This window comes from Scyliorhinus canicula, chromosome 1, assembly GCF_902713615.1.
Source record: "Scyliorhinus canicula chromosome 1, sScyCan1.1, whole genome shotgun sequence".
In the NCBI taxonomy this organism is placed as follows: Eukaryota; Metazoa; Chordata; class Chondrichthyes; order Carcharhiniformes; family Scyliorhinidae; genus Scyliorhinus; species Scyliorhinus canicula.
Window position 1 is genome coordinate 14,380,762 of NC_052146.1, and position 27,222 is coordinate 14,407,983.

Genomic DNA, 27,222 nt, shown 5'->3' on the forward strand with positions numbered 1-27,222 from the left:
GGCCTTTTGCCAGCCAGGCTGCAGTAACTGAGGTTAACACTTGCATCGGAGTCTTCTTCTTGGGCAGCGCCTCAGCATCGAGGATGACTTGCTCCCACTCTGGGCAGGTGGGGCCTGCACTGGCTGAATAGTCCAATCCTGGATCCGCAGACTGCCACAGTTTGGGCAGGTGGTGTTTGATGAGGTGGGACACTCTCGATTCTGCGTTCACCTTCCACTCTTTACGCTTGGCCTCAATGTGCCACTGTACTAGATTAGGCAAAGGCATAAGAAAGACCGACATAAAGTGAATGCACAAGAACGATTGGTTAACGTTTGGATGCAATATGGCATGATACCATTTATATATTTGGTGTGGATTGTTTATTTCTAAATCTGGTTACTGGTGTAACACTTGAATTAGTTCTTCGTGGACCGAAAGGGGCTGTCTAAGTTTCCTCCTTCAGTCCTCTTCCTTCTTCTCCTCTTCAAGTCGCTGTTCCTCAGCTGATCACCCTTCACCTGGTGCCAAGGGCTATCCCCATGTGATGGCGAGGCTACGCAGCAGACTTAACCTGTCACCCACTCTGGCAAGTACTGAGGAACTCCTCCAGAGCAATCCAGGCAGTGATGTTTCAGCACACCAATGGCCTGCTCCCTCACATTTTGTGTGGCAGCATGGGTTTGATTGTATGCATCAACCTGGTTATGAGTAAGAGTATCTGATGTGGATGAGCACATTGGTAAGTAGTCCACGCAATCCAAATAATAACCTACGGTCGCGATTCTCTGGCCTCGTCGCGCTTGAGCGAGAATTCGACGAAGCCGGTGGAGAGCGGGAGAAGCCAAAAACGTGAACCGCTCAGGGCGCCAAACCGTTTGCAATGCTACCGGCCGGCTCCCGTCGGTGAAATCAGGATCTCGCTGTAACGTGGCGAGAAACCAATTATCACCACTTGAGCCCTATTTCCATACAGTTAACAGTAGTGACCCCATATCCAATAGCCTCCATGATTTATCAGCCTCCCAACAAGTGATCACGCTGGAGCCGGAAGGGCTTCTGTGGGGAGGCGAGGAGGTTAATAACCATCTTTGCTCACAGGCAAAGAGCCCGGGGGCACTGGCTTTGCTGCCCCTGTGCTCGGCGGGGGGTACCTTTGGGTGGGGTGGGCTGCCATGGTCTGCCGGGGGGGGGGGGGGGGGCAACCATGCACGGCTCTACCATGCCAACCCCTGGATCGTGGGCAGCACGGTAGCCTTGTGGATAGCACAATCGCTTCACAGCTCCAGGGTCCCAGGTTCGATTCCGGCTTGGGTCACTGTCTGTGCGGAGTCTGCACATCCTCCCCGTGTGTGCGTGGGTTTCCTCCGGGTGCTCCGGTTTCCTCCCACAGTCCAAAGATGTGCGGGTTAGGTGGATTGGCCATGATAAATTGCCCTTAGTATCCAAAATTGCCCTTAGTGCTGGGTGGGGTTACTGGGTAATGGGGATAGGGTGGAGGTGTTGACCTTGGATAGGGGGTAGGGTGCTCTTTCCAAGAGCCGGTGCAGACTCGAAGGGCCGAATGGCCTCCTTCTGCACTGTAAATTCTATGTAATCTATGTGTGTACCCTTTCCGTGGGCAACCCGTGTCCCTGCCAATCTGCCCACCGACTGTTGTGGCCTCTGGCCATGTAGCTGAAGGCTATTGTTGAATAGGCAGTCGTGGTGAAGCGAGCACTTCACTCCTCCTGAGTGGATCCCCGTGGGTGGGCGGGCCATGTAGCATGTGGGAGTCATTGCCCAGCATCCCAATCAGAATGCGATGCCTGAACACTGCGGGCCCTGCGGGCCGGAGGGCCCCGGTGCACCTTTCAGCCGTGCCGCTCTGTCCCTTGTGCTGACCCCGAGATGCGGCCTCATCAGAGGGTGGAACTCAAGGGCCATCATTCCCACTCCATGGGACGGGTCCAAGTTGGCAACTGGTTTGAGCCCCGGCTGCACCTGCATCATCTGGCTCTGCCAGCCCTGGTTCCCCATGGTCCGCACCATCGTGTCAATGCCCTCGGCGATGCTCCTCAGTGACCGGGACCTGCTCTGCCACCCCTTGGCAATGCCCACCTGCCACTGGGATAAGTTCTGAAGGGGCTGGTTTAGCGCAGTGGGCTAAACAGCTGGCTTGTAAAGCAGACCAAGGCCAGCAGCGCAGGTTCGATTCACGTACCAGCCTCCCCGAACAGGCGCTGGAATGTGGCGACTAGGGGCTTTTCACAATAACTTCATTTGAAGCCTACTCGTGACAATAAGCGATTTTCATTTCACCTCGGCCATTCCCATCTGAGAGTGGGACATGCCCCGCAGAACCTCATTAAGGTCGGCCTGCTATTGGGTCACGTCCTCCAGCGAGTCGGACATTCCGCTGGGGCCCTCAGTCGTGGCCGTCACCAATTGCGCCACGCCTTGGACACCTCCACTAATGCTGTCGACTTTGTGCACCAGGCTCTCCACTGCGGTCGCCACCCCAGCAGTGTTGGCCTCAGTGCCACATATTGCTGGCGGCATCTCCTGCGCCTGTAGCCTCTGGGACTCCTTCAATTGGCTAGGGACTTGCTGGAGTGTCGCTGAAATCTCCCTCTGGATGTCCTGACCATACCCTAACGTCTCCATCAGCTCCCGGATAGCCCGGTCTATAGGTTCAGCATCAGGCTGGGAGCCAGCTGGGTCCTGGGATCCAGCAGACCTCTGACTGCTGTCTCACCTGGGGGGTTCCTGCCTCCACCTGTTGGGAGCGACTGTGCGGTGCTCACCAGATGGTGCCCCAGATATCTGACCACTGATGTTGCCCACCGAGGTGTGCGTCTCTGCGCTGGTGGAGGGTGGGGATGACAGCTCTGATGCATTGATTGTGGCATCCTCGGAGTTCTCCTCCGAGGTGGTCTCCTGGGAGGCAGGGAAGGGGGCCACCCTGGATGGGCCGCGCCATCGGCCAAGGACCCGTGGGAGAATGGACATGAGGTAATTGGGAGCGATGGGTCATTCACGCTGGCAATAACAACTCATGTGTGACAGGTCTTCCGGGTGGGGCCCGATGGATCCTCACCTCTGCGGCGTGCACTGACCTCTGCTCTGTCCTCGGCCACCCCCTTAACCTCCAGCGCCCGTTCCCCGAATGTGGTGAGAATTCTAATGCCCGTCACCCCTCCGGCAATCTGGACCTTCTCCCGGGGGTGGTTGGAGAGCTTTTCCTGCAGAGACACAGCGAGGGCATTGTTAGCTGCACGTGTGGTCGGGGGAAGTGGTGAAGGAAGGATTGGGGGGGGGTTGAAGGGAGAGGGGGGGTGAAGGAAGGGTTTTGGGGCACAGGAGGGTTGGGGGGGATGCTCATATGGGGGTGGAAAGGTCTTGGAGGAGGAGGCTTTGGTGTCATCTCACCTGTGCTGCGGTGTAGGACGTTGACCTTCTTGTGGCACTGGAGACTGGTCCTCTTGGGCACACTGCCCGAGCTGAGGCCACTGTAACTTCATCCCAGGAGGCACTGACTGCCCTTTGGCTCCCTCTGGGACCCTCGAGGGAACAGGGCAACCCTCCTGGCCTCGACCGCAAACAGAGTCACAAACAGCAAGGGAAATAAAGACGGCTGCCAACAGAGGATAGTTGCCCCATTGTCCTGGTGCCAGTATCTCTCCTCCCTCCCCTTAATAAAAGCAGAAATTGCTGGTAAAACTCACAGCGAGTCTGGCAGCATCTGTGTGTTGGAACATTCACCACACTGTGGAAAGAGGAAGAGTTAATGAGCGGAACTTTTCCAGTCCTGCTCGCAGCGGGAAGCTTGGCGAACAGGGGAAGTTTGTTTGGTGGGCAGCGAAAACTCAGTTTCCTGACGGCGGGATGAACTTTAGCAATTGTGTTCTTGGGATTTTAAAGGTGGGTTAAAAGTGGGTCAAACTTCCTGATGAACAATATCAGAAATTTTGCATGCAGTGGCGTATCATACAGGCTTATCAAAAGGCCACCTCACTGGAATAAAGTTGCTCCTCCCGTGTTAAGTGAGAAATTAGAACATTCACATTCACGACTGCGTATTAGAGATGTGGTCCTGGCGAGGGCAGCTTCTTCCATGATTAACAGAGAGTTGTCCTCGTTACAGAGTCTCTGTAGACGCCAGACTATCCTTGAGACTGGTCGGTCGCAGGGCATGTCGAGTGGATGATGACGAAGGAAGGGAGGAAGGGTTAGCGGGAAGGTTGGGCAGTGGCCAGGTAAAGGTGGAAGGGATAGTGCAGGCTGTCCAGGTACCCTTTAAATAATGGCGGCCTGGCTTTCGATCCTGATGCACGATCAATTGCACAAAAGACTCAGATTGGTACAACTGTGGCTTTATTGCAGTCAGATGCGTGGCCTCCTGCGGCAGCTGGCAAAATGGCTGATCAGGAGGAGGTCATGCATATTTATACAGCTCCTTGTGGGCGGAGCTAGCCGGCAGGGGCTACCGGCGAACCTGTAGTGCAGGTCCTACCTTACATCCCCTAATACAGGTGCACATAGTGGTTCACCACATTCACCCCCTGTTCAAATGAATCCAGTAGGGGTTGCGGAGAACTATGTACAGTTTTGCAAATAATTTACAATGGGGAGGGAAACAAAATGTCCATTTTGATGGTCCCGGGCCCGTCAGAGGTTAAGTCGATTCGGTGCTTTGACAGTTCGCTGGGAGCGACGTAACGGGGGCGGCGATGTCAGTGCTGGCGGTGCTGGTGTCGCCGACGTCGGTGCTGGCGGTGTTGGTGCTGGCCAGTAGTCGGATGACCCCGGGAGCATGCCGCAATCTTCCTAGTCCTCTTGCGTGGGCGAGGGAAGGAGGGATGGACCTGGTGGGGTTAATGTTGGGAGCGTCGGGGGAGGGGAGGGTGCTGTGTGGGTGGGGGAGTGTGTTGGAGTGGAACCTGAGGGAGCCAGGTCACTGAGGGAGACAGTATCTTGGCGGCCATCAGGGAACTCCAAGTAGGCATACTGGGGGTTGGCGTGGAGCAAGTGTACCCTGTCCAACAAGGGGTCCACCTTGTGGAGTCGGACGTGCCTACGTAGAAGGACCGGTCCTGGAGCTGCGAGCCAAGTTGGGAGCGACAACCCGGATGTGGACTTCCTAGGGAAGGTGAAAACACGTTCATGGGGTGTGTTATTTGTGGCGCTGCACAGTAGTGACCGGATGGAGTGTAGTGCATCAGGGAGGACCTCCTGCCAGCGAGAGGCTGGGAGGTTCCTGGACCGGAGGGCCAGCTGGACGGCCCTCCAAACCGTCCCGTTCTCCCTCTCTACCTGCCCGTTTCCCCGGGGGTTGTAGCTGGTCGTCCTGCTGGAGGCGATACCCCTGCTGAGCAGGAACTGACGCAGCTCATCGCTCATGAATGAGGATCCCCTGTCACTGTGGATGTAGGCGGGGAATCCGAACAGAGCGAAGATTGTGTTGAGGGCCTTGATGACGGTGGCAGACGTCATATCGGGGCATGGATGGCAAAGGGGAATCTGGAGAACTAATCGATCACACTTAGGATATATGTGTTGCGGTCGGTGGAGGGGAGGGGCCCTTTGAAATCCACGCTGAGGCGTTCAAAGGGGCGGGACGCTTTCACCAGTCTTGCGCAGTCTGGCCAGTAGTAGTGCGGCTTGCACTCCGCACAGACCTGGCAGTCTCTGGTGACTGTCCGTACTTCCTCGACAGAGTAGGGCAGATTGCGAGATTTGACAAGGTGGTACAGTCGTGTGACCCCCGGGTGACAAAGGCTGTCGTGCAGGGCCCGGAGTCGGTCTACTTGTGCGCTGGCACATTTACCTCGGGAAAGGGCATCGGGGGGGCTCGTTGAGTTTGCCGGGGCGATACGAAATCTCGTAATTATAGGTGGAGAGCTCGATTCTCCACCGCAAGATTTTATCACTTTTGATCTTGCCCGGCTGTGTGTTGTTGAACATGAAGGCAACCGACCGTTGGTCAGTGAGGAGAGTGAATCTCCTGCTGGCCAGGTAATGCCTCCAATGCCGCACAGCTTCAACGATAGCTTGGGCCTCTTTTCGACGGATGAGTGTCGATTTTCAGAGGCATGAAGGGTTCGTGAAAAGAATGCCACGGGTCTGCCTGCCTGGTTTAGAGTGTCGGCCAGGGCGACGTCTGAAGCGTCGCTCTCCACTTGAAAGGGGAGTGTCTCGTTTACTGCGTGCATCCCAGACTTGGCTATGTCTGCTCTGATCTGGGCGAAGGCCTGTTGTGCCACGGCCACAAGGGGGAGTTGAGTGGACTGTATGAGTGGGCGGGCCTTGTCCGCATAGTTTGGGACCCACTGGGCGTAGTAGGAGGTGAACCCCAGGCAGCGTTTGAGGGCCTTGGGGCAGTGAGGGAGGGGAAGCTCCATGAGGGGGTGCATGCGGTCGGGATCGGGCCCCAGAAGTCCGTTTTGGACTACATAGCCGAGGATGGCTAGGCGGGCCGTGCGGAACACATACTTCTCCTTGTTGTACGTAAGGTTGAGGAGAGTGGCGGCGTGGAAGAATTGAGCGAGGTTGGCGTCGTGGTCCTGCTGGGCATGGCCGCAGATGGTGACATTGTCTAGGTACGTGGCCCGCAAACCGTACTGGTCAACCATTTGGTCCATCTCCCTTTGGAAGACCGAGACCCCGTTAGCGACGCCGAAGGGATCCCTAAGGAATTGATAGAGCCGACCGTCCGCCTCGAAGGCAGTGTTTTACGAATGGGGAGCTGGTGGCAGGCGGATTTCAGGTCAATAATTGAGAAGACCCGGTACTGCGCAATCTGGTTGACCATCTCAGATATGCGAGGGAGGTGGTACGCTCGAGCTGCGTGTACCGATTGATGGTCTGGCTGTAGTCCACAACCATTCTGTGTTTCCCCCAGTTTTAACCACCACCACTTGAGCTCTCCAGGGGCTATTGCTGGTCTCGATGATACCCTCCCGAAGCAGCCGCTGGACTTCAGACCTGGGTGCTGTACCGTCTGCTCCTGATGGCGACAGGCTTGCAATCCGCAGTTAGATTGGCAAAGAGGGAGGGGGGTCAACCTTGAGGGTTGCGAGGCCGCAAACGGTGAGTGGAGGTAGGGGTCCGCCGAATTTGAAGGTGAGCCTCTGGAGATTGCACTGAAAATCTACGCCCAGCAATAGTGCAGCGCAGAGGTTGGGGAGGATGTAGAGGCGGAAACCGCTGAATTTTATGCCCTGGACAGTGAGATTGACCACACACAACCCTCAGATTGAGACAGAGTGGGGTCCGGAGGCCAGGGAAATCCGTTGGTTGGCGGGGTGGACCGTAAGGGAGCAGCGCCTTATCGTGTCTGGGTGAATGAAGCTTTCGGTGCTCCCGGAGTCCAGCAGGCAAGAGGTCACGTGGCCGTTGATTTTCACCGTCGTTGAAGCGGTGGCCAGGTTGTGAGGACAGGACTGGTCCAGTGTCATCGAGGCGAGCTGTGGGTGGTCGTCCGAGGATTCAGATGGGGAGCGCAGCAACCCGGATACAGTGTTCCAGTCCCGTGGGGGAGACAAAATGGCGGCGTCTGGAGGACCTGTTGGGAACAAGATGGCAACGTCTATGGAGTGCACGTTGTGGGGGCGGGGAAAGATGGCGACACCCATGGGCCACACGTGGACTGAGGGGGGGCGTGATGGCAGTGCCCACTGGCCGAACCTGGCCCTGGGAGGAGAAGATGGCGGCGCCCACTGGTCGCACGTGGCCCCGGGAGGATAAGATGGCGGTGCCCATTGTGCGTTCGGCAGGGGGAAGGGGGCAATTGTGGGCGCAATAGCGGCCACTGCGCGGGCCTGGCACACAGCTGCAAAGTGGCCCTTTTTACCGCAGGACTTGCAAGTGGCGGCGCGGGCCGGGCAGCGTTGGCGGGGGTGCTTCTGCTGACCCCAGAAGTAGCAGCGGGGACCCCCGGGGTGCGCGGATTGGCGGGTGCCGCAGGCGTATTGGGTAGGCAGGGTCCCAGCGGGGGGGGTGTTGTTTGAGGGGCCTAGGAGGGGTAGGATGGGCAGGCCGCGCGGCGAGCGGGGTAGCCCTGGACGTTATGAGATGCCACCGTCATGGAGAGCGCTAAAGTTTTTGTCTCCATTAGGTCGAGTGTGGCCCCTTCCAGCAGTCATTGTCGGATGGGGTCCGACGCAATCCCCGTTACAAACGCGTCGCACATGAGGAGATTGGAATGTTCAGTGGCCGTAATGGCCTGACAGTCACAGTCCCGTATCAGTGGGATTAGGGCCCGCCAGAAGTCTTCGATAGTCTCACCAGGGAGTTGAGCGCAAGTGGCGAGTACGTGCCTGGCGAAGATCGTGTTCCCTTTCTGTTTAGGAGTGCCATCGCTTCCGCGTAATTCGGGGCGTCCTGGATCAACGGGAACACATTGAAGCTCAACCTGGAGTATAAGACCTGAATCGTCTGAGCTTCCGTCGGCGTGGGGTCTGCAGCGTTGATGTGGGCCTCAAGACAAGCTAACCTGTGATTAAAGGGGGCAGCACGGTAGCATGGTGGTTAGCATAAATGCTTCACAGCTCCAGGGTTCCAGGTTCGATTCCCGGCTGGGTCACTGTCTGTGCGGAGTCTGCACGTCCTCCCCGTGTGTGCGTGGGTTTCCTCCGGGTGTTCCGGTTTCCTCCCACAGTCCAAAGATGTGCGGGTTAGGTGGATTGGCCATGCTAAATTGCCCGTAGTGTCCTAAAAAAAAAAGTAAGGTTAAGGGGGGGGTTGTTGGGTTACGGGTAGAGGGTGGATACGTGGGTTTGAGTAGGGTGATCATTGCTCGGTACAACATCGAGGGCCGAAGGGCCTGTTCTGTGCTGTACTGTTCTATGTTCTATGTTCTATGTAAAGTCCTTCCTGGCATCGGGCGAGTGCGGATCCAGCTGCAGGTGATCTGGTTTGGTTCTGATATTCATTTCTTAGAAAATCTGACTGTAATAAATTGATGCACAATCAATTGCACAAAAGACTCAGATTGGTACAACTGTGGCTTTATTACAGTCAGATGCGTGGCCTGTTGCTGCAGCTGGCGAAATGGCTGTTCAGGAGGAGGGCGCGCATATTTATACGGCTCCTTGTGGGCGGAGCTAGCCGGCAGGGGCTACCGGTGAACCTGTAGTGCAGGTTCTACCTTACATCCCCTAATACAGGTGCACACAGTGGTTCATCACAGACCCCATGCGGGAACGCCGGAAATTGGTGAGCTCCTCGCGTAATTCTATATCTCAAAGTATCGTGGGAGCCCCGTCACCGCACGATCTACAGAAGGTCAAGGATGAAGTTCACCACCACCTTCTCAGGGGCAACTGCAGATGGACAGTAAATAAAAGCAAAATCCTGCATGATCAGCCAGCGGCCCCAGAGCGGAAACCACTTTCACCTTTGTGCCCACCACCCGAAGCCGGACTCCAGAATAAAAGATTCTGGCCACCGTTCCGACTCTTTTCCGGAACTGAAGTGGGGTAGAAGACATACTGGATTTGAAACGTTGGCCGCGATTGAATGGCCCCGACTCGCCCAGCTCACTGACGCGACGAGGCCGTTAAACCCTCGCGAGATTTGTGATGCCCGCGCGCGAGATCCAGATATACATATTGAAAATGAAAAAATGAAAATCCGCTTATTGTCATGAGTAGGCTTGAAATGAAGTTACTGTGAAAAGCCCCTAGTCGCCACATTCCGGCGCCTGTTCGGGGAGGCTGTTACGGGAGCCATTTATTTAAGTGAGCCACTAGTGAGCCACGGTTATAATCTCAGCATCAGTGAATTGTCCTGGATTTGGCAAAAGTATGGACAGGCAGTCACTCAGATGGGACGTATTATTCAAAACATCTGAATGAATATCCGTGTTCTACATCGCCAGCATGCAGTGGCTCCAGTATGTGTGACATACAGGATGCAGCACCATAGGAGTGGCAAGATTCCATTGAGAGTATGAAGTGAAAGTCACTTATTGTCACGAGTAGGCGTCAAATGAAGTTACTGTGAAAAGCCCCTAGTCGCCACATTTCAGCGCCTGTTCGGGGAGGCTGGTACGGGAATTGAACCGTGCTGCTGGCCTGCCTTGGTCTGCTTTCAAAGCCAGCTCTTTAGCCCTGTGCTAAACCAGCCCCTGGTATTATTTTCCCTTGCAGTTTCTACCATGAGAAAGGGGCGGCACGGTGGCGCAGTGGTTAGCACTGCTGCCTCACTGCGCTGAGGACCCGGGTTCGATCCCGGCCCCCGGGTCACTGTCCGTGTGGAGCTTGCGCATTCTCCCCGTGTTTGCGTGGGTTTCGTCACCACAAACCCAAAGACGTGCAGAGTAGGTGGATTGGCCACGCTAAATTGCCCCTTAATTGGAAGAAAAATAATTGGTCACTCTAAATTTAAAAAAAAGTTTTTACCACGAGAAAGGGCCGGCATGGTGGCGCAGTGGTTAGCACTGCTGTGTCACGACGCCGAGGATCCGGGTCCGATCCCAACCCCCGGGTCACTGTCCGTGTGGAGTTTGCCCATTCTCCCCGTGTCTGCATGGGTTTCGCCCCCCCCCCCCCACAACCCAAAGATGTGCAGGGTAAGTAGATTGGCCACATTTAATGTAAATTACCCCTTAATTGTAAAAAAAAATAATTGGGCACTTTAAATTTAGAAAAAAGATTTTACCACGAGTAGGACAGGAATGGTGCAGAAACATCATCATCCCTAAGTTCCTCCCCACTTTTCACATCACCTTGACATGGCCAAATATTGCTGCACCTTCACTGTTTCTGCGTCAATGTCCGAAATTCTATATCTCAAAGTATTGTGGGAGCCCCGTCACTGCACGATCCACAGAAGGTCAAGGGTGAAGTTCACCACCACCTTCTCAGGGGCAACTGTAGACGGGCAGTAAATAAAAGCAAAATCCGGCGGATGCTGGCAATCCGAAACAAAGGCAGACAAAGCTAGGAGAACTCCGCAGGTCTGAATTTTCCCTGAATTTTCCGTTTGTGTTTCCGAGGGACAGTGAAGGTCGGGCCTGGGTTGTCACCGCAACCATTCAAGGGACAGACCGAGTAAATTGAAAACAAAAAAGCTGAGTCTTCGCGGTACGCCAGCGGAAACCCTGATCATTGTTCTTATTCCCATTCCAGGTAAACTGTTAGCCAAACGTTGGCCGCAGCAGTCTCGTCAGGGAAAGAATGTCAGGATATGGCCCCTACTTTGCTGATGATGAACACTCATCGGAAGATAAAGTAAGCACAACTAGAAAGATGAAGGGAGCGGATTTTCACTGGCCCTGCGGGGCACTAACAGGGTGGGCTGGGACCCTCCGGAATGTCGAGTGCATTCATTCACTTCCCCCGTTGCCGCTCCTTGTTCAACTGACATTGGCCCACATCGCACTCTGACTGGCCCATTGGGGGATAACTGGTCAGAGTGCGCACTGCGTACACGCTGTCCGGTTTTATCTGGCACAGCCAAGAAGGGCTAGAACAGGAAGTTCAAAATTATTTGCGAGGTCGGGAGGTGGCTGGAATTTTACCGGAACGTGTCCGGGTGTCAGGTTCTGACTGAAAACCAACGCGTATCTCTCCAGGTGCACAGTTGAGTTTTCAGACCAGACTTTGCGCCTCACTCTGGCTAGGCCGTCTCCACAGAGATCGGGGTGCCATCTTCAAAGGCCGCCTTGATCTGCACTGCAGCTAATCTTACTTCAACCGCCCCCCCCCCGCACGGACACGGAGGACCCCCCCTTACAAGCATCTGGGCAACCCCCCCCCCCCCCCTTCCCCGCTTACAGGCATCAGCCCTCGTCCACCAGCAAACGTTTTTTTTAACAGCTTTTTAAAATAAATTTAGAGTGCCCAATTAATTTCTTTCCAATTAAAGGGCAATTTAGCGCGGCCAGTCCACCTACCCTGCCCATCTTTTTGGGTTGTGGGGGGTGAGACCCGCGCAGACACGGGGAGAATGTGCAAACTCCACACGGACAGTGACCCGGGGCCGGGATCGAGCCCAGGTCCTCGGCGTCATGAGGCAGCAGTGGTAACCGCTGCGCCACTGTGCTGCCGCCCCCTCCCTCCAACAAACATCCCCCCCCCTTCCCCCATGGGACTCTCGCCACCCCAGGGATTGCCAAACTGGCACTGCACTGGCTCTGCTTTGGACACAGGTTGACACTACTGCCAGCGCTGAGGCAGTGGAAACCCATGCCAGGTGAGCTTGCCCATCTCTCCCCAGGGACTATACTTACCTTGACGCCCCCGGCAGGTCCCCATTTGGCTGATTCCTGTTTTATGTAGCTATTGTAAACCTCGCTGACGTGACGCCGGTGAGGTATGATTATTCAGCGAGGCGGGATCATGCGGCTTGAAAGCCCTTTAATGATTTTGAAATGCATAAAAATATATTGAAATGACACGGGAAGCTTGTTCCCGCACTGGCGAAGGGCGGGAAAAATGGAGAAATTGGATCTCTCTGGCGAGAATCTCGTTTCCCGACTCTCACGGGATTCCGGGCCTGTGTCGCCGATCACGCTCATGGCGAACGTGGGCTCAAAATCGCCTCTTGTGGTCTTTGGGTTTCCACAGTAATAATCGATAATCAGGGAACCTCTCTGGCGTACCTACCCCACCAGGGACATGGTCAAAATGCTCAGGCCTCACTAAACACTATCGATCAGCCTACCAGCATGCTCTGCTGATTGGCTGCCGGTATGCTAAAATCCACCCCCCTGGAATGTTATGGAACAACGTTATTTTTAATACACAATGTAACCATTCCAAGGTGATGTTATTAAATATGAATTTTGGAAAATTGCTTGAATCCTGAAGCAGAAGCTTATTTTTGTGGCCGCGTTGCTAATATTGTGCCAAGGATCGTGGCTTCCACTAATGTCTTGCTTGAGGCCCACTCTGTGGAATGATGATAAACGTCGTAGCAGAGAGTGTTGGGTCTTGCATCCACGACTGGGGTCCGACACGCGGTGTGCTCTTGACCTAATTGTACTGTTGTCAGCAGCTACCAAGTGGAGGCCAGGCAATCCTCCAGGGGAAGGTGCACAGTCAATTCTTTTTGGCCCACTCGGGGGATCACAGGGTATGGGAATAGTGTGCAGTGGAGATGGGAGGTCGGCCATTTTGAATGTGGAGCAGACTCAAGGGGCAAAATGGCCGACTCCTTCTCCTATTTCTTCCATTCCTTTGTTCCATTTAACCACTGATCTCTCACATGCTGCTGGGAGGCTGGAGGAACCATGCCTTCCTGTAGTAGTGCTTTTCTGGAGAGGAAGCAAAAGGCACTCATTAAGAAATAAGAGGAGAAAATGACTGGAAAACGCTCAACTGGTCGGGCAGCCTTTAAGGCCAGTGATCTTTAAGGCTGGCCCTGTTTCTCTCTCCACAGCTGCTGTCTAACCTTCTGAGTGTTTACTAGCATATCTGTCCTTAATTTCCCCCGGTTTCCAGCAACCACAATATTTTGCTTCGGCACCATACCTCAGTTTGGTGAACACCTCACTGACGGCAGGCCTTGAATAGTGGCCTAGAGACCTATGGAGCCGTTGGTTAATTGTGAGACACTTTAAAAAAAAAAAATTTAAAGTACCAATTCTTTTTTTTCCCAATTACGGGGCAATTTAGTGCGGCCAATCCACCACATCTTTGGGTCGTGGGGGTGAGACCCGTGCAGACACGAGGAGAATGTGAAAACTCCACACGGACAGTGACCCGGGGCCGGGATCGAACCTGAGACCTCGGCGCCGTGAGGCAGCCACCCTGTGCCGTTCTTTTGTTGAGAAACACGAATGAAATTAGACAGCCGTAGAATGGATCGCATTATTATCACGCATCTGTTTTCGCTGCTAATTACATGCCTGATTTTACAGCAACAACTTCCTTCTTTTAGTTAGGAACATGGTTATTCTTACTGAATTTGATACGACAGGACTATTCCCTGCTGGGAATAAATTTGTGTCTTTCAGATTTCACATTTTGGATCTGCAAACACCGGTGAAAATGACGGAACCAAGTCATCTGAAAATCACACCGACTCCAAATCCAATGCCACTTCGGCATTTTCACCCTCGTTTCACACAAATGAAGATGCGGCATCTTTTGCCACCCTCAGTGATCAAGCTGACCATCATTCCGAAAGGCACGGGTCTGCCAGCAGGTTAAAAGCCCAAAGGGCAGAAACTGCCTCTAAAGCCGGCACAGAGTCGTCCGCGGCGTCCTGCGAAGACCTGGTGATCGTCTTGGAGGAGAGCAAATTCTTAAATGTGCTGGAGGACGTCGTGAAAGAATTGGTCGAAAAACTGGTGACGGAAAAGATATCAAACAGAGGCTCCGCTGGCTCCCGCAGTCAGCAGTCAGCCGCTCGTTCCAAGGGAATTAACGGGGCGGATATTAAGAGAAGTTTTGAGAAAAAAGTTAAATGCCAGTCTGATTCACGGAGGCAAACCCTGGACGCAGATCTGCCGAAGCGCATGCAGCGCGCGCACAGCAATCTGGACGACGAGAATTTAACATCGCTGTCGAGAAGCTCGAAGACGCCTTCAGAATCGGCTCAAGGCAAAGCAGCACAGCCCAAGCCAAAAGCCAACAAGGACAACGGCTCCGGTGTCAAAGCCGCTTCGGCCAGCAAAGCAAAATCGGCGCCCTCTAAAAAAGGTGGAGCTGAACCGAACGTCCCACCAGAACCCAAAAAAATCATCGAACAAGTGTGCTACTTCAAAAGCAAATCATCCGCAGCAAGGAAGGTAGGTCTGCTTTTTAGTCAGTTGTACTTAAAAATAAATTGACCGCGTCGGGTTACTCTAAAATCTTGACAGGCCGAAGGGCGTTGCCTGACTGGCCAAACCGAGGTTATGTTGTGACTTAATTGGGTGTGTGGTGACATCATGTAAGAAGAAGATAGAAATAGGGACAGGCCATCCAGTGCCTGGAACCTGTTCCATGTTTGAATTCGATCATGGCTGATCTGTATGCTAACTCTTAATTCTCTTAATTCCCTTAGCTAGCAAAGATCTGTGATTAATTGAGCCAGCATCGGCTGCAACAATTGTGCTTTAGATGTGCTGTTACTCCATTTGTTGATGGATATCATACAAAAGGGCAGCACGGTAGCATAGTGGTTAGCACTGTTGCTTCACAGCTCCAGGGTCCCAGGTTCGATTTCCAGCTTGGGTCACTGACTGTGCGGAGTCTGCACGTTCTCCCTGTGTCTGCGTGGGTTTCTTCTGGGTGCTCCGGTTTCCTCCCACAGTCCAAAGACATGCAGGTTAGGTGGATTGGCCACGCTAAATTGCCCTTGATGTGTTGGGTAAGCTGGGTCTGTGTGGATTGTGTTTGACGCAGTGTAGAGAGAGACAGGCTTCCAACACTTGATGAGATGCAACACGATTTTATTTAACATCTAACTATATTACATGCTTAACTGTGCGTTGACACTATGCTGACTTGACTGGAGACCTAAGGCTAACCTGACCAGACTAACTGACTACCACATGGTGTTTGTTCTAGTTGCTGCTCACGAGCTCTGACTGTCTCAGAGGCTGGATCCCGAGAGAGCGGGAAAACTGGTGCCCTCTGGCTTTATAGTGGTCGTGTCCTGTCTGGTGATTGGCTGCTGTGTTCTGTGTGCTCACTGGTCATCCTGTGTGTCAATCACTGCCTGTCTGCACTCCATTACATACATGGATGTATATTATGACAGCCCTTAGTGTCCAAAATTGCCCTTAGTGTTGGGTGGGGTTACTGGGCTTTGGGGATGGGGTGTGTGTTGTTCCTTGTGCCTTAATGAAGCTCGTAGTCTTAAAGTTGAAGTAGATGCTTTATTGTGAGTTTGTTCTCTCTTCAGTGCTTAACATAAAGTTACATCTATGCTGCTAGTCTGTCTTGCTACCAGCTCCCGTTCCTGTGAAGTGTGTCCTGATTTCCTGTTCGTGTGTATTTATATCTCTCCCGTGCTCCCTCTAGTGCTTGCTCAGTTGTATTGCATCTACACAGATATACAATCACCACAGGGTGGCGGTGTGGACTTGGGTAGGGTGCTCTTTCCAAGAGCCAGTGCAGACTCGATGGCCCGAATGGCCTCCTTCTACTCTGTAAATTCTCTGAATTCTATGAAAAGGGATATATGAAAGCTTGGAATGAGCAATGCTCACACTGCCAATGACTGTGTTCAGTTTGTTCAGCCCCGGACTGAGCCCAACTGAGTTAATTTACTGAGGGAAGGTTCTGTTGAGCCACCTCTTAAGATTTTACAGGGCAGTGCCCAGCCCCTTCTAATGTAATAATCTTTATTGTCACAAGTAGGCTTACATTAACACTGCAATGAAGTTACTGCGAAAAGCCCCTAGTCACCACATTCCGGCGCCTGTTCGGGTACACAGAGGGAGAATTCAGAATGTCCAGTTCACCTAAGAGCACGTCTTTCAGGGCTTGTGGGAGGAAACCGGAGCACCCGGAGGAAACGTACGTAGACACGGGGAGAACGTGCAGACTCCGCACAGACAGTGGCCCACGCAGGGAATTGAACCTGGGCCCCTGAAGCTGGGAAGCAACAGTGATAACCACTGTGCTACCGTGCTGCCCACTCAATAGTGGCAATGTGAATTGAATTGAAACAGTCACCTAACTCGTAGTCACGCGATAAAAATAACAAAAGGGAAGGTTCACTTCACTGTAATTCAATTGATCCTGGATGCGATGACCCTCACGAGGATCGTGGGGGGGTCGTTGATTGGTCTCCGTGAGGACCTCATGGAATTCGGGTTCCTGTGGCGACCGGGCGCAGGCCGGCCCAGCTGGGGCTCCTCAAGGGGACCTTTAAATATAGCTCCCAGACCCGGGCCGGCAGTTCCCGATAGTCCTGGACTGGGGCGTTCGTTTTGTGTGTTGCGATAGCGGCTTTATTTTCAGTTTTAAATAAACCTGTTTGGCCGTTCACTCTGGGAATTGTGACATTGGATTATACTTTCAGATGCAAATTGTGGCGCCCACAATTAATTGTAATTCTGACAATGTAGCATGAAAAACAATCAAGCACTAATTTTATTTAATTAATTAGATACAACCGTATAAAATTAATTGAAATTGTTTATCTTGACAGCTGTGACTCACCTGGTTGTGGAGGCTGTTAGAACCAGAGGAACGCCAATTTTAATCATATTAAATGGCTGTTTGCCAGCTCTAAAGCGAAAAGCATTTCACATTCACGTATCGCAGTAATTCACTCAATAACAATAATCTCTATTCGTCTCACAAGCTGGCTTACATTAACACTGCAACTGTGAAAAGCCCCTAGTTGCCGCACTCCGGCGCCTGTTCGGGTACACAGAGGGAGAATTCAAAATGTCCAATCCACCTAACAAGCACGTCTTTTGGGAATTGTGGGAGGAAACCTATGCAGACACGGGACGCGCAGACTCTGCACAGACAGTAATAATAATAAAAGTAGGTACCCATGCTGGGAATCGAACCCGGGTCCCTGGCGTTGTGAAGCAACAGTGCTAACCACTGTGCTACCATGCCAAAACTGCTCCGCACCTTCAGGGGCTAGGCTGGCGATGGCGGGGTTGGGGCCGAAGGGCGTCCGCCGGCCGGCGCGCGTTGGCGCATGCGTGGGAGCGCCAGCGTATTCTGGCGTGATTCCAACGCATGCGCAGGGGGGTTCTTCTCCGTGCCGGCCATCACGGACTGTTACAGCGGCCGGCGCGGAGGGAAAGAGTGCCCCCACAGCACAGGCCTGCCCGCAGATCGGTGGGCCCCGATCGTGGGCCAGGCCACCGTGGGGGGCACCCCGGGGCTAGATCCCCCCACGCCACACCGAGGACTCCGCAGGCCGCCCGAGGACCCATGTCCCGCCGGTAAGGGCCTTGTTTGATTTATGCCGGCGGGAGTGGCTGAAAAGGGAGGCCATGCGGCCCATCGCAGAGCGGAGAATCGCGGGGGGGGGGGGGGGGGCAGTGCCAATGGCCCCCGACTGACGCGACGCGATTCCCGCCCCCGCCGAAAAAGGGTGCTGGAGAATCCGGCAGCCGGTGTCGGGGCGGGATTCACGCCGGCTCCCCGGCGATTCTCCGGCCTGGCGGGGGGTCGGAGAATCCCGCCCAGGAACTCCATCGGGTCCCAAAGCCACGCTGAGGCCAAACCTCCAAATCCACGGGCAAGATCGCCGACATGGTGCTGAAAACCGACACCCAAAATTTCTCCAACTTCGGGCAGGACCAGAACATAGGTACATGGTTGGCCGAACCTCTCCCAAACTGCTCACAAATATCCTCTATCCCCTCAAACAACCGGCTCATCCTCGACCGTGTCAGGTGCGTCCTGTGCAACACCTTTAATTGTATCAACCCTAGCCTTGGGGTTGAATCCTCAGCCATCGACGGTGAAATCGCATTCGGCGCTGGGCGGAGAATCCAGTTTCATGCATGGAATTCGGCGATTCTCCGCCCCCCCCCCCCCTCCCCCCCCCCGTGAAAAGCGCTGTACTCAGGGAGTACGCCGCGCACAGTACCTACCACCAGTTTTCCTGGCATAAAAGACCGCAGTGTTCACGACGGCGTAGGGACATAGTCCCTGAAACGGAGTATCCAGCCCATGATTCTCTGGAACCAGCATCAGCTTCAACCCCTCCCCTCATTTAAAATGCTGCCAAAATTGCCTCCATATCGTCAGCATGGCTACCCAAGTATTTCCCTGGGGCAAATGGGAATGTTACCATAGCCAGTGCCAGGAACCCCACCCCCTACAAGAGCCTGCCTCTATCCTCACCCACATTGCATCCAGCTCCCTACCCCAGCCCCACACCTTCTCTGGTAATACATCAGATTTGGAAAGCCAAACCCCCTGATTGTCGGCCTCTCTGAAGCAACGTATTGAACATAGAACATGCAGTGCAGAAGGAGGCCATTCGGCCCATCGAGTCTGCACCGACCCACTTGAGCCCTCACTTCCCCCGTATCCCCGTAACGCAATAACCTTTTTGGACACGAAAGGAAATTTAGCCTGGCCAATCCACCTAACTTGTACATCTTTGGACTGTGGGAGGAAACCGGAGCACCCGGAGGAAACCCACGCAGACACGGGGAGAAGGTGCAGACTCCGCACGGACAGTGACCCAGCAGAGAATCGAACCCGGGACCCTGGTGCTGTGAAGCCACCGTGCTATTCACTCATGCTACCGTGCTGCCCACAAATCCTTTGTCTTCCAAATCCTCGTCACCTTACCCGCCCATACAATCGACAAAATCAACCATTCCACCCCCATAAAAAACACCTTTAGCAAAAAGGCCAGTAAGCACTGGAATAAAAATAAAAACCATGGCAACGTATTCACCTTGACCGCCTGCACACGGTCTGCCAGTGATAGAGGGAGGTTGCTCTTCCTCAACAAATCTATTTGGACCCAACACACCAGGTTTGTAAAATTCAATTTACTGGGCCGGGCCCAGTCCTGAGCTACCTGCACCCCAGGGTGCCATAAGTGAGTAATGCCACATTAAAGCGGCAATCCCCCCCCAAGCCAGCTTCTGCCCCCGGAGAGGAAACCAAAAAGCACTCGCTCCTCTCCAAATTCAATTTGAATCCCGAGAAAGCCCCACATCGCCAGAGCAGCCCCATTGTATCCCCCACCATGGGCCACGGGTTAGAAATAGACAACAAAAGGTCATCAATATACAGGGACACCTTATGCTCCACCCTCCCCTCCCTCACTATCCCCCTCATCTTATCCGGGTATCCCAGCGCAATGAACATGGACTCCATCACCAGCACAAACATAAGGGGAGACATGGGATATCCCAATGCAGCTGAAAATGTCCCACGTTCACCTCATCAGGGCCTGTTTAGCACTGAGCTATATCGCTGGTTTTGAAAGGCAGGCCAGCAGCACGGTTCAAGTCCCGTACCAGCCTCCCCAAACAGGTGCCGGAATGTGGTGACTAGGGTCTTTTCACAGTAACTTCATTGAAGCCTACTCGTGACAATAAGTGATTTTCATTTCATTTCATTTCATTTCATCAGTCTGAACACTCCCCTTCAGTTCCTTATATAACAAGTTGACCCATGCCACAAACTTGGGCCAATCCCAAACCGCTCCAACACTGCATGATGGCACGGTGGCTCAATGGTTAGCGCTACGCCTCACAATTCCAGTGTCCCGGGTTCGATTCCCGCCTTGGGTTACTGTCTGTGCGGAGTCAGCAATTTCTCCCCGTGTGTGAGTGGGTTTCCTCCGGGTGCTCCGGTTTCCTCCCACAGTCCAAAGTTGTGCAGGTTAGGTGGATTGGTTGTACTAAATTGCCCCTTAGTGCCCAAAAAGGTTAGGTGGAGTTACTGGGTTACGGGGATAGGGCTGGTGCAGACTTGATGGGCCGAATGGCCTCCTTCTGCACTGTGAATTCCATGAAACAAATAACTCCACTCTACTCAAACGTCTTCTCCGCATCCAGTGCCGCCATCACCTCCAGCTCACCCCCTTCTGATAGGGAGAAGGCCACGTTTAACAAGCAGTGCAGATTCAAGGACAACTGCCTACCCTTTACCAACCCTGTCTGATCCTCCCCAATCACCTACGGGAGGCACTCCTCCAACCTAAGTGCCAACATTTTGGCAAGAATCTTGGCATCCACGTTTGACAGGGATATTGGCCAATACGACCCACACTTTAAAGAACCAAGAACAAAGAAAAGTACAGCACAGGAACAGGCCCTTCGGCCCTCCAAGCCTGCGCCGACCATGTTGCCTGTCTAACCTAAAACCTTCCAAACTTCCAGCGTCCGTTTCCCTCTATTCCCATCCTATTCATGTATTTGTCAAGATGCCCCTTAAACGTCACTATCGTCCCTGCTTCCACCACCTCCTCCGGCAGCGAGTTCCAGGCACCCACTACCCTCTGTGTAAAAAACTTGCCTCGTACATCTCCTCTGAACTTTGCCCCTCGCATCTTAAAACTATGGCCCCTAATAATTGACTCTTCCATCCTGGGAAAATGCTGCTGACCATCCACTCTGTCCATGCCCCTCATAATTTTGTAGAATTCTATCAGGTCGCTCCCTCAACCTATGTTGTTCCAGTGAGAATAAACCGAGTTCATCCAACCTCTCCTCAAAACTAATGCTATCCATATCAGCCAACATCCTGGTAAACCTCCTCTGCACCCTCTCCAAAGCCTCTACATCCTTCTGGTAGCGTGGCAACCAGAATTGAACACTATACTGGCCTAACTAAAGCTCTATACAGCTGCAGCATGACTTGCCAATTTTTATATTTAGTGCCCCGGCCAATGAAGGCAAGCATGCCGTATGCCTTCTTGACTACCTTCTCCGCCTGTGTTGCCAGTTTCAGTGACCTGTGGACCTGTACACCCAGATCCCTCTGCCTGTCAATACTCTTAAAGGTTCTGCCATTTACTGTATATTTCCCATCTGTGTTAAACCTTCCAAAATGCATGACCTCACATTTATCAGGATTATCTCCATCTGCCGTATCTCTGCCCAAGTTCCCAGTTGATCTACATCCTGCTGCACTTTCTGACAGTGGGTCCTTATCCTTTCTTCACAGCGAAGTAGATGCCTGTCCCATCATCTCCAGGAGTGCCCCCTTAGCTGCCACGTGCTCAAACATCTCCACCAGCAGCAGCGCCAGCCTATCCAGACAGTTTTTATAGAATTCCACCGGAATCCATTTGGCCCTGGTGTTTTACCCATTGGCATCTTCCCTATTGCCGCCCGAACCTCCTCAATCCCCACTGGCTCCTCCAACCCTGCCCTCCCCTCTTCTCCTACTTTAGGACATTCCAGCTCCTCCAAGAACTCCCTACATACCTGATTCATCCCCCGAAGACTCCAACCGACACAACCTCTTATAAAACTCCTCAAATGCCCTGTTCACTTGCTCCTGAACAATTTCTCGCGAGGCCGCCTGCTGGTGGAGCTGTCCTGCCGGTTATTCACTGTCCTTCTCCCCTTACTCGTACACCACACCCTTCACTCACCTCAACTGGCCTACCGCTTTCCTTGGTGACAAAAGATCAAATTGCGCCTGCAGTTCCTTTCTACTGACCAAAAGCTCCGGAGTGGGATTCCCGCATACTTCCCATTAACCTCCGAGATTTCATCCACCAGCCGCTGCCGCACTTCCCTTGCTCCTTGTCCACCTGCACCTTGTACTAGATGATCTCACCCCTTACAACACCTCCAAATTTACCAGCGGCGAGACCTCCCCATTCTTATTAAACCCCGCATAATCATCAATCACCTTGGCCATCCTCACAAACAACTTGGATCTGCAAGTGGCTCCACATCAAACCACCACGCCGGCCTCTGTGAAGGACACTTCTCCAGGACCACATCCACCAAATGCGGGGCGTGATCCGAAACGACAATCTCCGAGTATTCCGCCTTCTTGACCACCGACAACAACCACCTCCCGATAATAAAGAAGTCAACCTTCGAGTGTGCATTATGCCCGAGTGAAAAAAAAGGAGTACTCTCTGCCCCCTGGATGTAAGAAACACCATGGGTCTGCTCCCCCCCATTTCCTTCAGAGACGCTGCCAATAACCCCCTCCCTGAAGGGGTCAACAAGCACGACTTAGATCGATCCATATTCAAATGCAACACTGTATTCAAATCCCCACCTAAAGTTTACTGATGAGTGTCCAGACGTGGAACGGCTGCCAACATCCTCTTCGTAAACCCTACATCATTCCAATTCGGGGGATACACACTAACCAACAGCACCAATCACCCCTCCAAAGCACTCGTTACTACTGTATAACGTATCTGCCCCTCTGATCTGCCACCACCGTGAAACCTAACTCTCTTACCCACTAGTTCCCAAACCCCCCCCTCCCACCCCCCCAACCCCCGGGGCTCTGTTATCAAATCCCGAGTGGAACACCCCATCACCCCACCATCCACACCTCCCAGGCCCAGGCTCAGCCGGCCCCTCCCCCATCCCACCGCGCACCCGTAAACCAGCCAAATTAAGTTTGCGAGCAAGGTGGGTTCCGACAGCGCCCCCTCCCCCCCACATACCCAGTACAAAAGCCAACAGGAACCCCCCCCCCTCACACCCAGCCCTTCTAAACCAACCAAACATGGTAAACCCCAAAGGGGGAAAAACTCCAACACATTATCCCATTGTCTCCAAACCATCCCGTCCCAACCACAACAGAAGAAAACCTGCCGATACGGACGCAGAATTTCCGGGTCCATGCATACGCATGGCAGCGGCCTGCGCCAAATAACATGGCGCCGGCCGCGCGAGGATCCAGCCTGCCAACAACTGCCCCCTGTAACCCCATAGCCACCCCTGGACCACCCCCTATGAGTCTCCCCAGCCTCCCCTGCCAGTGGCACAGTTCCCCCCTGACTGTGGCGGCGCTGGACACAGTCTGCAGCCGCCACGCGAGGTCCCCGGAAATTGAGAGGACATGCCACCCACGCCGTCGGGAAGTCGGCCCATTGGGGGCGGAGCATCGGGGGAGGTGCCTCAGGTGATGTGCGTACAGTGTGGGGCGTACTCCTTGAGTACGGCATTTTTGAAGGGGTGGAGCATCGGAAAAACGACACCGCCCCCAATTCCTGCGTAAAAGTTAATACTCCGGCCGATTGTCGAACAAGATTTCGGCGTCGATGATCCGGCCTTAGTCTCAGGGATGGAGAATTCTGCCGGTCACCTCTGCTGAAATCAGCTCTGTAGGTGTGGGTTCCCTGCTTCTCTGATGGTCCCAATTGCTTTCTCACGGCCTTTTCCAGCCCCACTCCTGTGATCCATTGGACCCATCTCCAAAGTTACGCATGTAGATGGCACCTCCCGTTCAGAAGGTTCATTTGGGTCTTCTGGTGCCGTAGTTCCTTTTTGGGGTCTCCTGCTTTGACTCCAGCCCCCCCCCCCCTCTTTCTCCCGCCCCCCCCCCCCCCCCCCCCCCCCCCCACCAACCTGAGTTGGGAAACAGCTGGCTGAGCCTGGTGCACAGTTGTCGTCCCATTAACAATTCCGCTGGTGCGACTGCTGCCATCGTGCACACTGTGATTCGACAATCAGAAGGGCACCCGGCCAATTTTGTACCCAGCAGGCTGTTACTTCATTCCAGTTTCGAATGTCTGAGCCGCGCCATTAGATGATGGATGGTATGGTGCCATTTGGATGCGTTTAATGCCTTTCGACTTCATGTATGTCTGAAATTCTCCACTGGTAAAAGGGGGCACCATTATCGGATATGAGGATCTCTGGTATGCCGTGGGTCCAGAAACTTTGCCAATGTGTCCATTGTGTAACCCGTCTGGATTGGTTGCCGACCTGGGTGAGGGATGACTCCTCAGGCTCCCACCAGGATTATGCTCAACTTTCGTTGGTTAGCGAGGAAGGGCTTCATACCATCTGTGGGGTGTCCACCGACGATTATACGCCGCAATCTTCCCAGTCCGGGGTCCTTCTGCGTCCATGCTTGAATCTGCCTTGTGGGTATTGGCAAGGTATCCATGATGTGCCAGGTCTTCCAAAGCTGGTAGAGGGGCCAAGCTTGTGGTCAGCGGGAGATGGCTCAGGGCATCTGTGGTTGGCAGTGTGTGTTCCTGGGCGATGCTGGAGAGAGCATTCGTAGGCGGTGGGGGGGGGGGGGAGAAATCGCTTTATTCTCTTTGAAAAGGCCCAGCAGGGGTTTCTAGTCTGTTACGATTGTGAAATGTCTGCAGTAGACATATGGGCGGCATTTCTTCACCCCAAAAATAACAGCCAACCCTTCCTTTTCGATCTGAGAATAGCGTCTTTTTGTGTCCGCCTTGGTTCCGGATGCATATGCTGCTGGTCTCTGTACCATCGCCCCATCAATGGGAAAGAACTGCCCCTACTCCACATGGAGAGAGATCACATGCTAATACCGGTTCTCTCTTGGGGTCATAATGAGCCAGGATGTTCGATGACAGTAATTGTTGTTTCATCTTTGTGAAGGCTTCATCCTGTGGCGCCTTTCACGACCACCACCTCTGGTGTTTTTTTTTAACAGTGTGTGAAGGAGTGACAATAAAGTGGCCAAGTTTGGGATACATTTCCCAGTGTAGTTTGCGAGGCCTGGGAAAGATTTTAATTCTGTCGGATTTTGCCGTGGCGGTGCCTCTTTGATGGCGATAACATCATCCTCCACAGGGTGCAGCCCCTTTTTTTAATCGAGGCAGGTCACGCATTTTTCTCATTTGAGACAGACACCTGCATCAGAAAATCATCTCAAAACCTCCTCCACACTTGCTAATTTCTCTTTTTCCATGGCTCCTGTGATTAGTGTGTTGTCTAAGTATACTGCCCCCCTTAGATAGCCCTTCGAGAATGTTCTCCATCATGTTTTGAAAAATGGAGCCTGCCAAAATGGAGGGCAGGCATGTATATTCATAAAACCCCTTATGGGTGCTAATTGTCATGTACTTCATGGATGGCTCATCTAGTTCGAGCTGGAAGTAGGCATGACTCATACATAATTTGGTGAAGGCTTGACCTCCTACCCGTTTGACATATAGATCTATGCCTGGCATGGAGTACCAATCGAAGCGTGAGGCTTTATTAACCATTCGTTTATAGTCCCCGCAAACTGGACCGACTTGTCCGGCTTGAGAACAGGGACTACTGGTGTAGCTCACTTTGTGAACTACACTGGTCGAATTATCCCGAGTCTCTCTAAACACCCAAGTTTGGTTTCTGCTTTGGTAAATAAAACATGTGGGACTAGCCGTGCGCTGAAATATTTGGGTATGGCATTGGGGTTTACGTAAATATTTGCCCTTGTTCCCTTTATTCTGACAAGGCCTTCCTGGAATACCTCAGAGTATTTGCCAATGACGTTGCACAGTCCACCGGTTCCTAGTTTAAACATTTGTAGCCAGTCCAGCCAGTCTCTGCCCAAGAGACTGGGTTCTGGTTCTCGTACAATGATGAATGGGAGTCAGACCGTCTGCTGCCCACAGGTAACCAGGGTCATCATGGTCTTCAAAGGTTCCCTTGTATATGTGGCCAACCTGGCCCTTGGGGCGAGATGCACATCCGGAGGCACCATGGATATGGCAGCTCCCGTATCCACCTCCATTTCTAGGGAATGGCCATTGACAAAGAGTGTTATCTTTATCAGGGCGATGATGCAGTTTGGCTGCATTGTTTTGTCCTCCTTCGGGCTGATAGGTGGGCCCAGGCCTGAGGTGGCTCTGACTTCCAACCAGGGCAGCACATGTACTGCTGATTCTGGCAGCCTTGCCTGGGTCATTTCCTTTGACCACATTTAAGGCAACCTTGCAGCTGACACTTGTAGCCCTCCGGGGAGGCTTGCCTGGTACCTCTAGGGTTATCTGGCTATCTTTTAATGTGCCCGAATGCCCTGGGTGTGCACGCAGAGTTGGTGGTGGGTGAGGCATGTGGGAGCCTTCGCTGGGAGTGCCGGCTTTCTTATTTGCGTGTCCTCGCCCCGCAGCCAGAGAACGCTCCTGTCGATCATCCATCGGAGTTCTTGGGTCTCTTTATCCCAGATCTCTGAGGACGGTGCTAATTCTATCACCCTTTTAAGATCTAGAGTGGGTTCTGCCAACAATTTATTTTGTACTATGACATTATTGACTCCCCCACGCTACCTGGTCATGTAGCATCTCGGCCATTCAGCCAGGTGCCTTAATCTCGCCAAGAATTCTGTCCTGGGTTTCCCGAAGGTTCTCCCAGCTATACTGAAAGCTGGACAAAGCTGGAGGATTACGGATGCCTTTGGGTCGTAATGGTTCTTTACTAGATCCACAAATTCCTCAAACGTTTTTGTATCAGGGCCTGCAGGATACGTTAAACTCTCAACAATGTTGAACACTGGCTATCTTTTAATGTGCCCGAATGTTGTCAAAAGCATTACTTTATGTCTGTCATCCCCTTCTACGCCATTGAGGTGGAAGAGGTAGCACCTGCGCTCGGCATACAGGGACCGGTCCTCCGCATCTGCATCATAAGGCTCGAGCTTCCCAAACAAGGGCATTTCCAGTTTTCCATTTTGCTTTGTTTCTGACCAGAGTTGTCGTCGGGAAGTTTAGAAAACTTCTCAGAATCCCGTGTCTGGTCCTCGTCGCCAATGTAATAATTCGGAGTGGCAGAGAGAAAGACCGGACTGGTTTATTTTAAACTGAAAATAAAGCCGCTGCCGCGATGCATAAAAGTAACGCCCCAGCCCAGGACCTTCGGGAACTGCCGGCCCAGGCCAGGGAGCTACATTTAATGGTCCCACTAACACGGGAACTTGTATTCTATG

At 53.1% G+C, this 27,222-nt stretch overlaps 1 protein-coding gene across 2 annotated transcripts in view; it reads left to right on the top strand.

Moving 5' to 3' along the window:
* Positions 1–27,222, top strand: part of LOC119977199 — a 57,606-nt gene that overhangs the window by 18,232 nt on the left and 12,152 nt on the right. For both annotated transcript variants that reach the window (XM_038817904.1, XM_038817913.1), the window contains 2 exons: positions 11,095–11,196; positions 13,926–14,702. In XM_038817904.1, coding sequence (XP_038673832.1) covers positions 11,143–11,196; positions 13,926–14,702 — 831 coding nt within the window. In that variant the 5' untranslated portion in view covers positions 11,095–11,142. The remainder of the gene's footprint in view (positions 1–11,094; positions 11,197–13,925; positions 14,703–27,222) is intronic.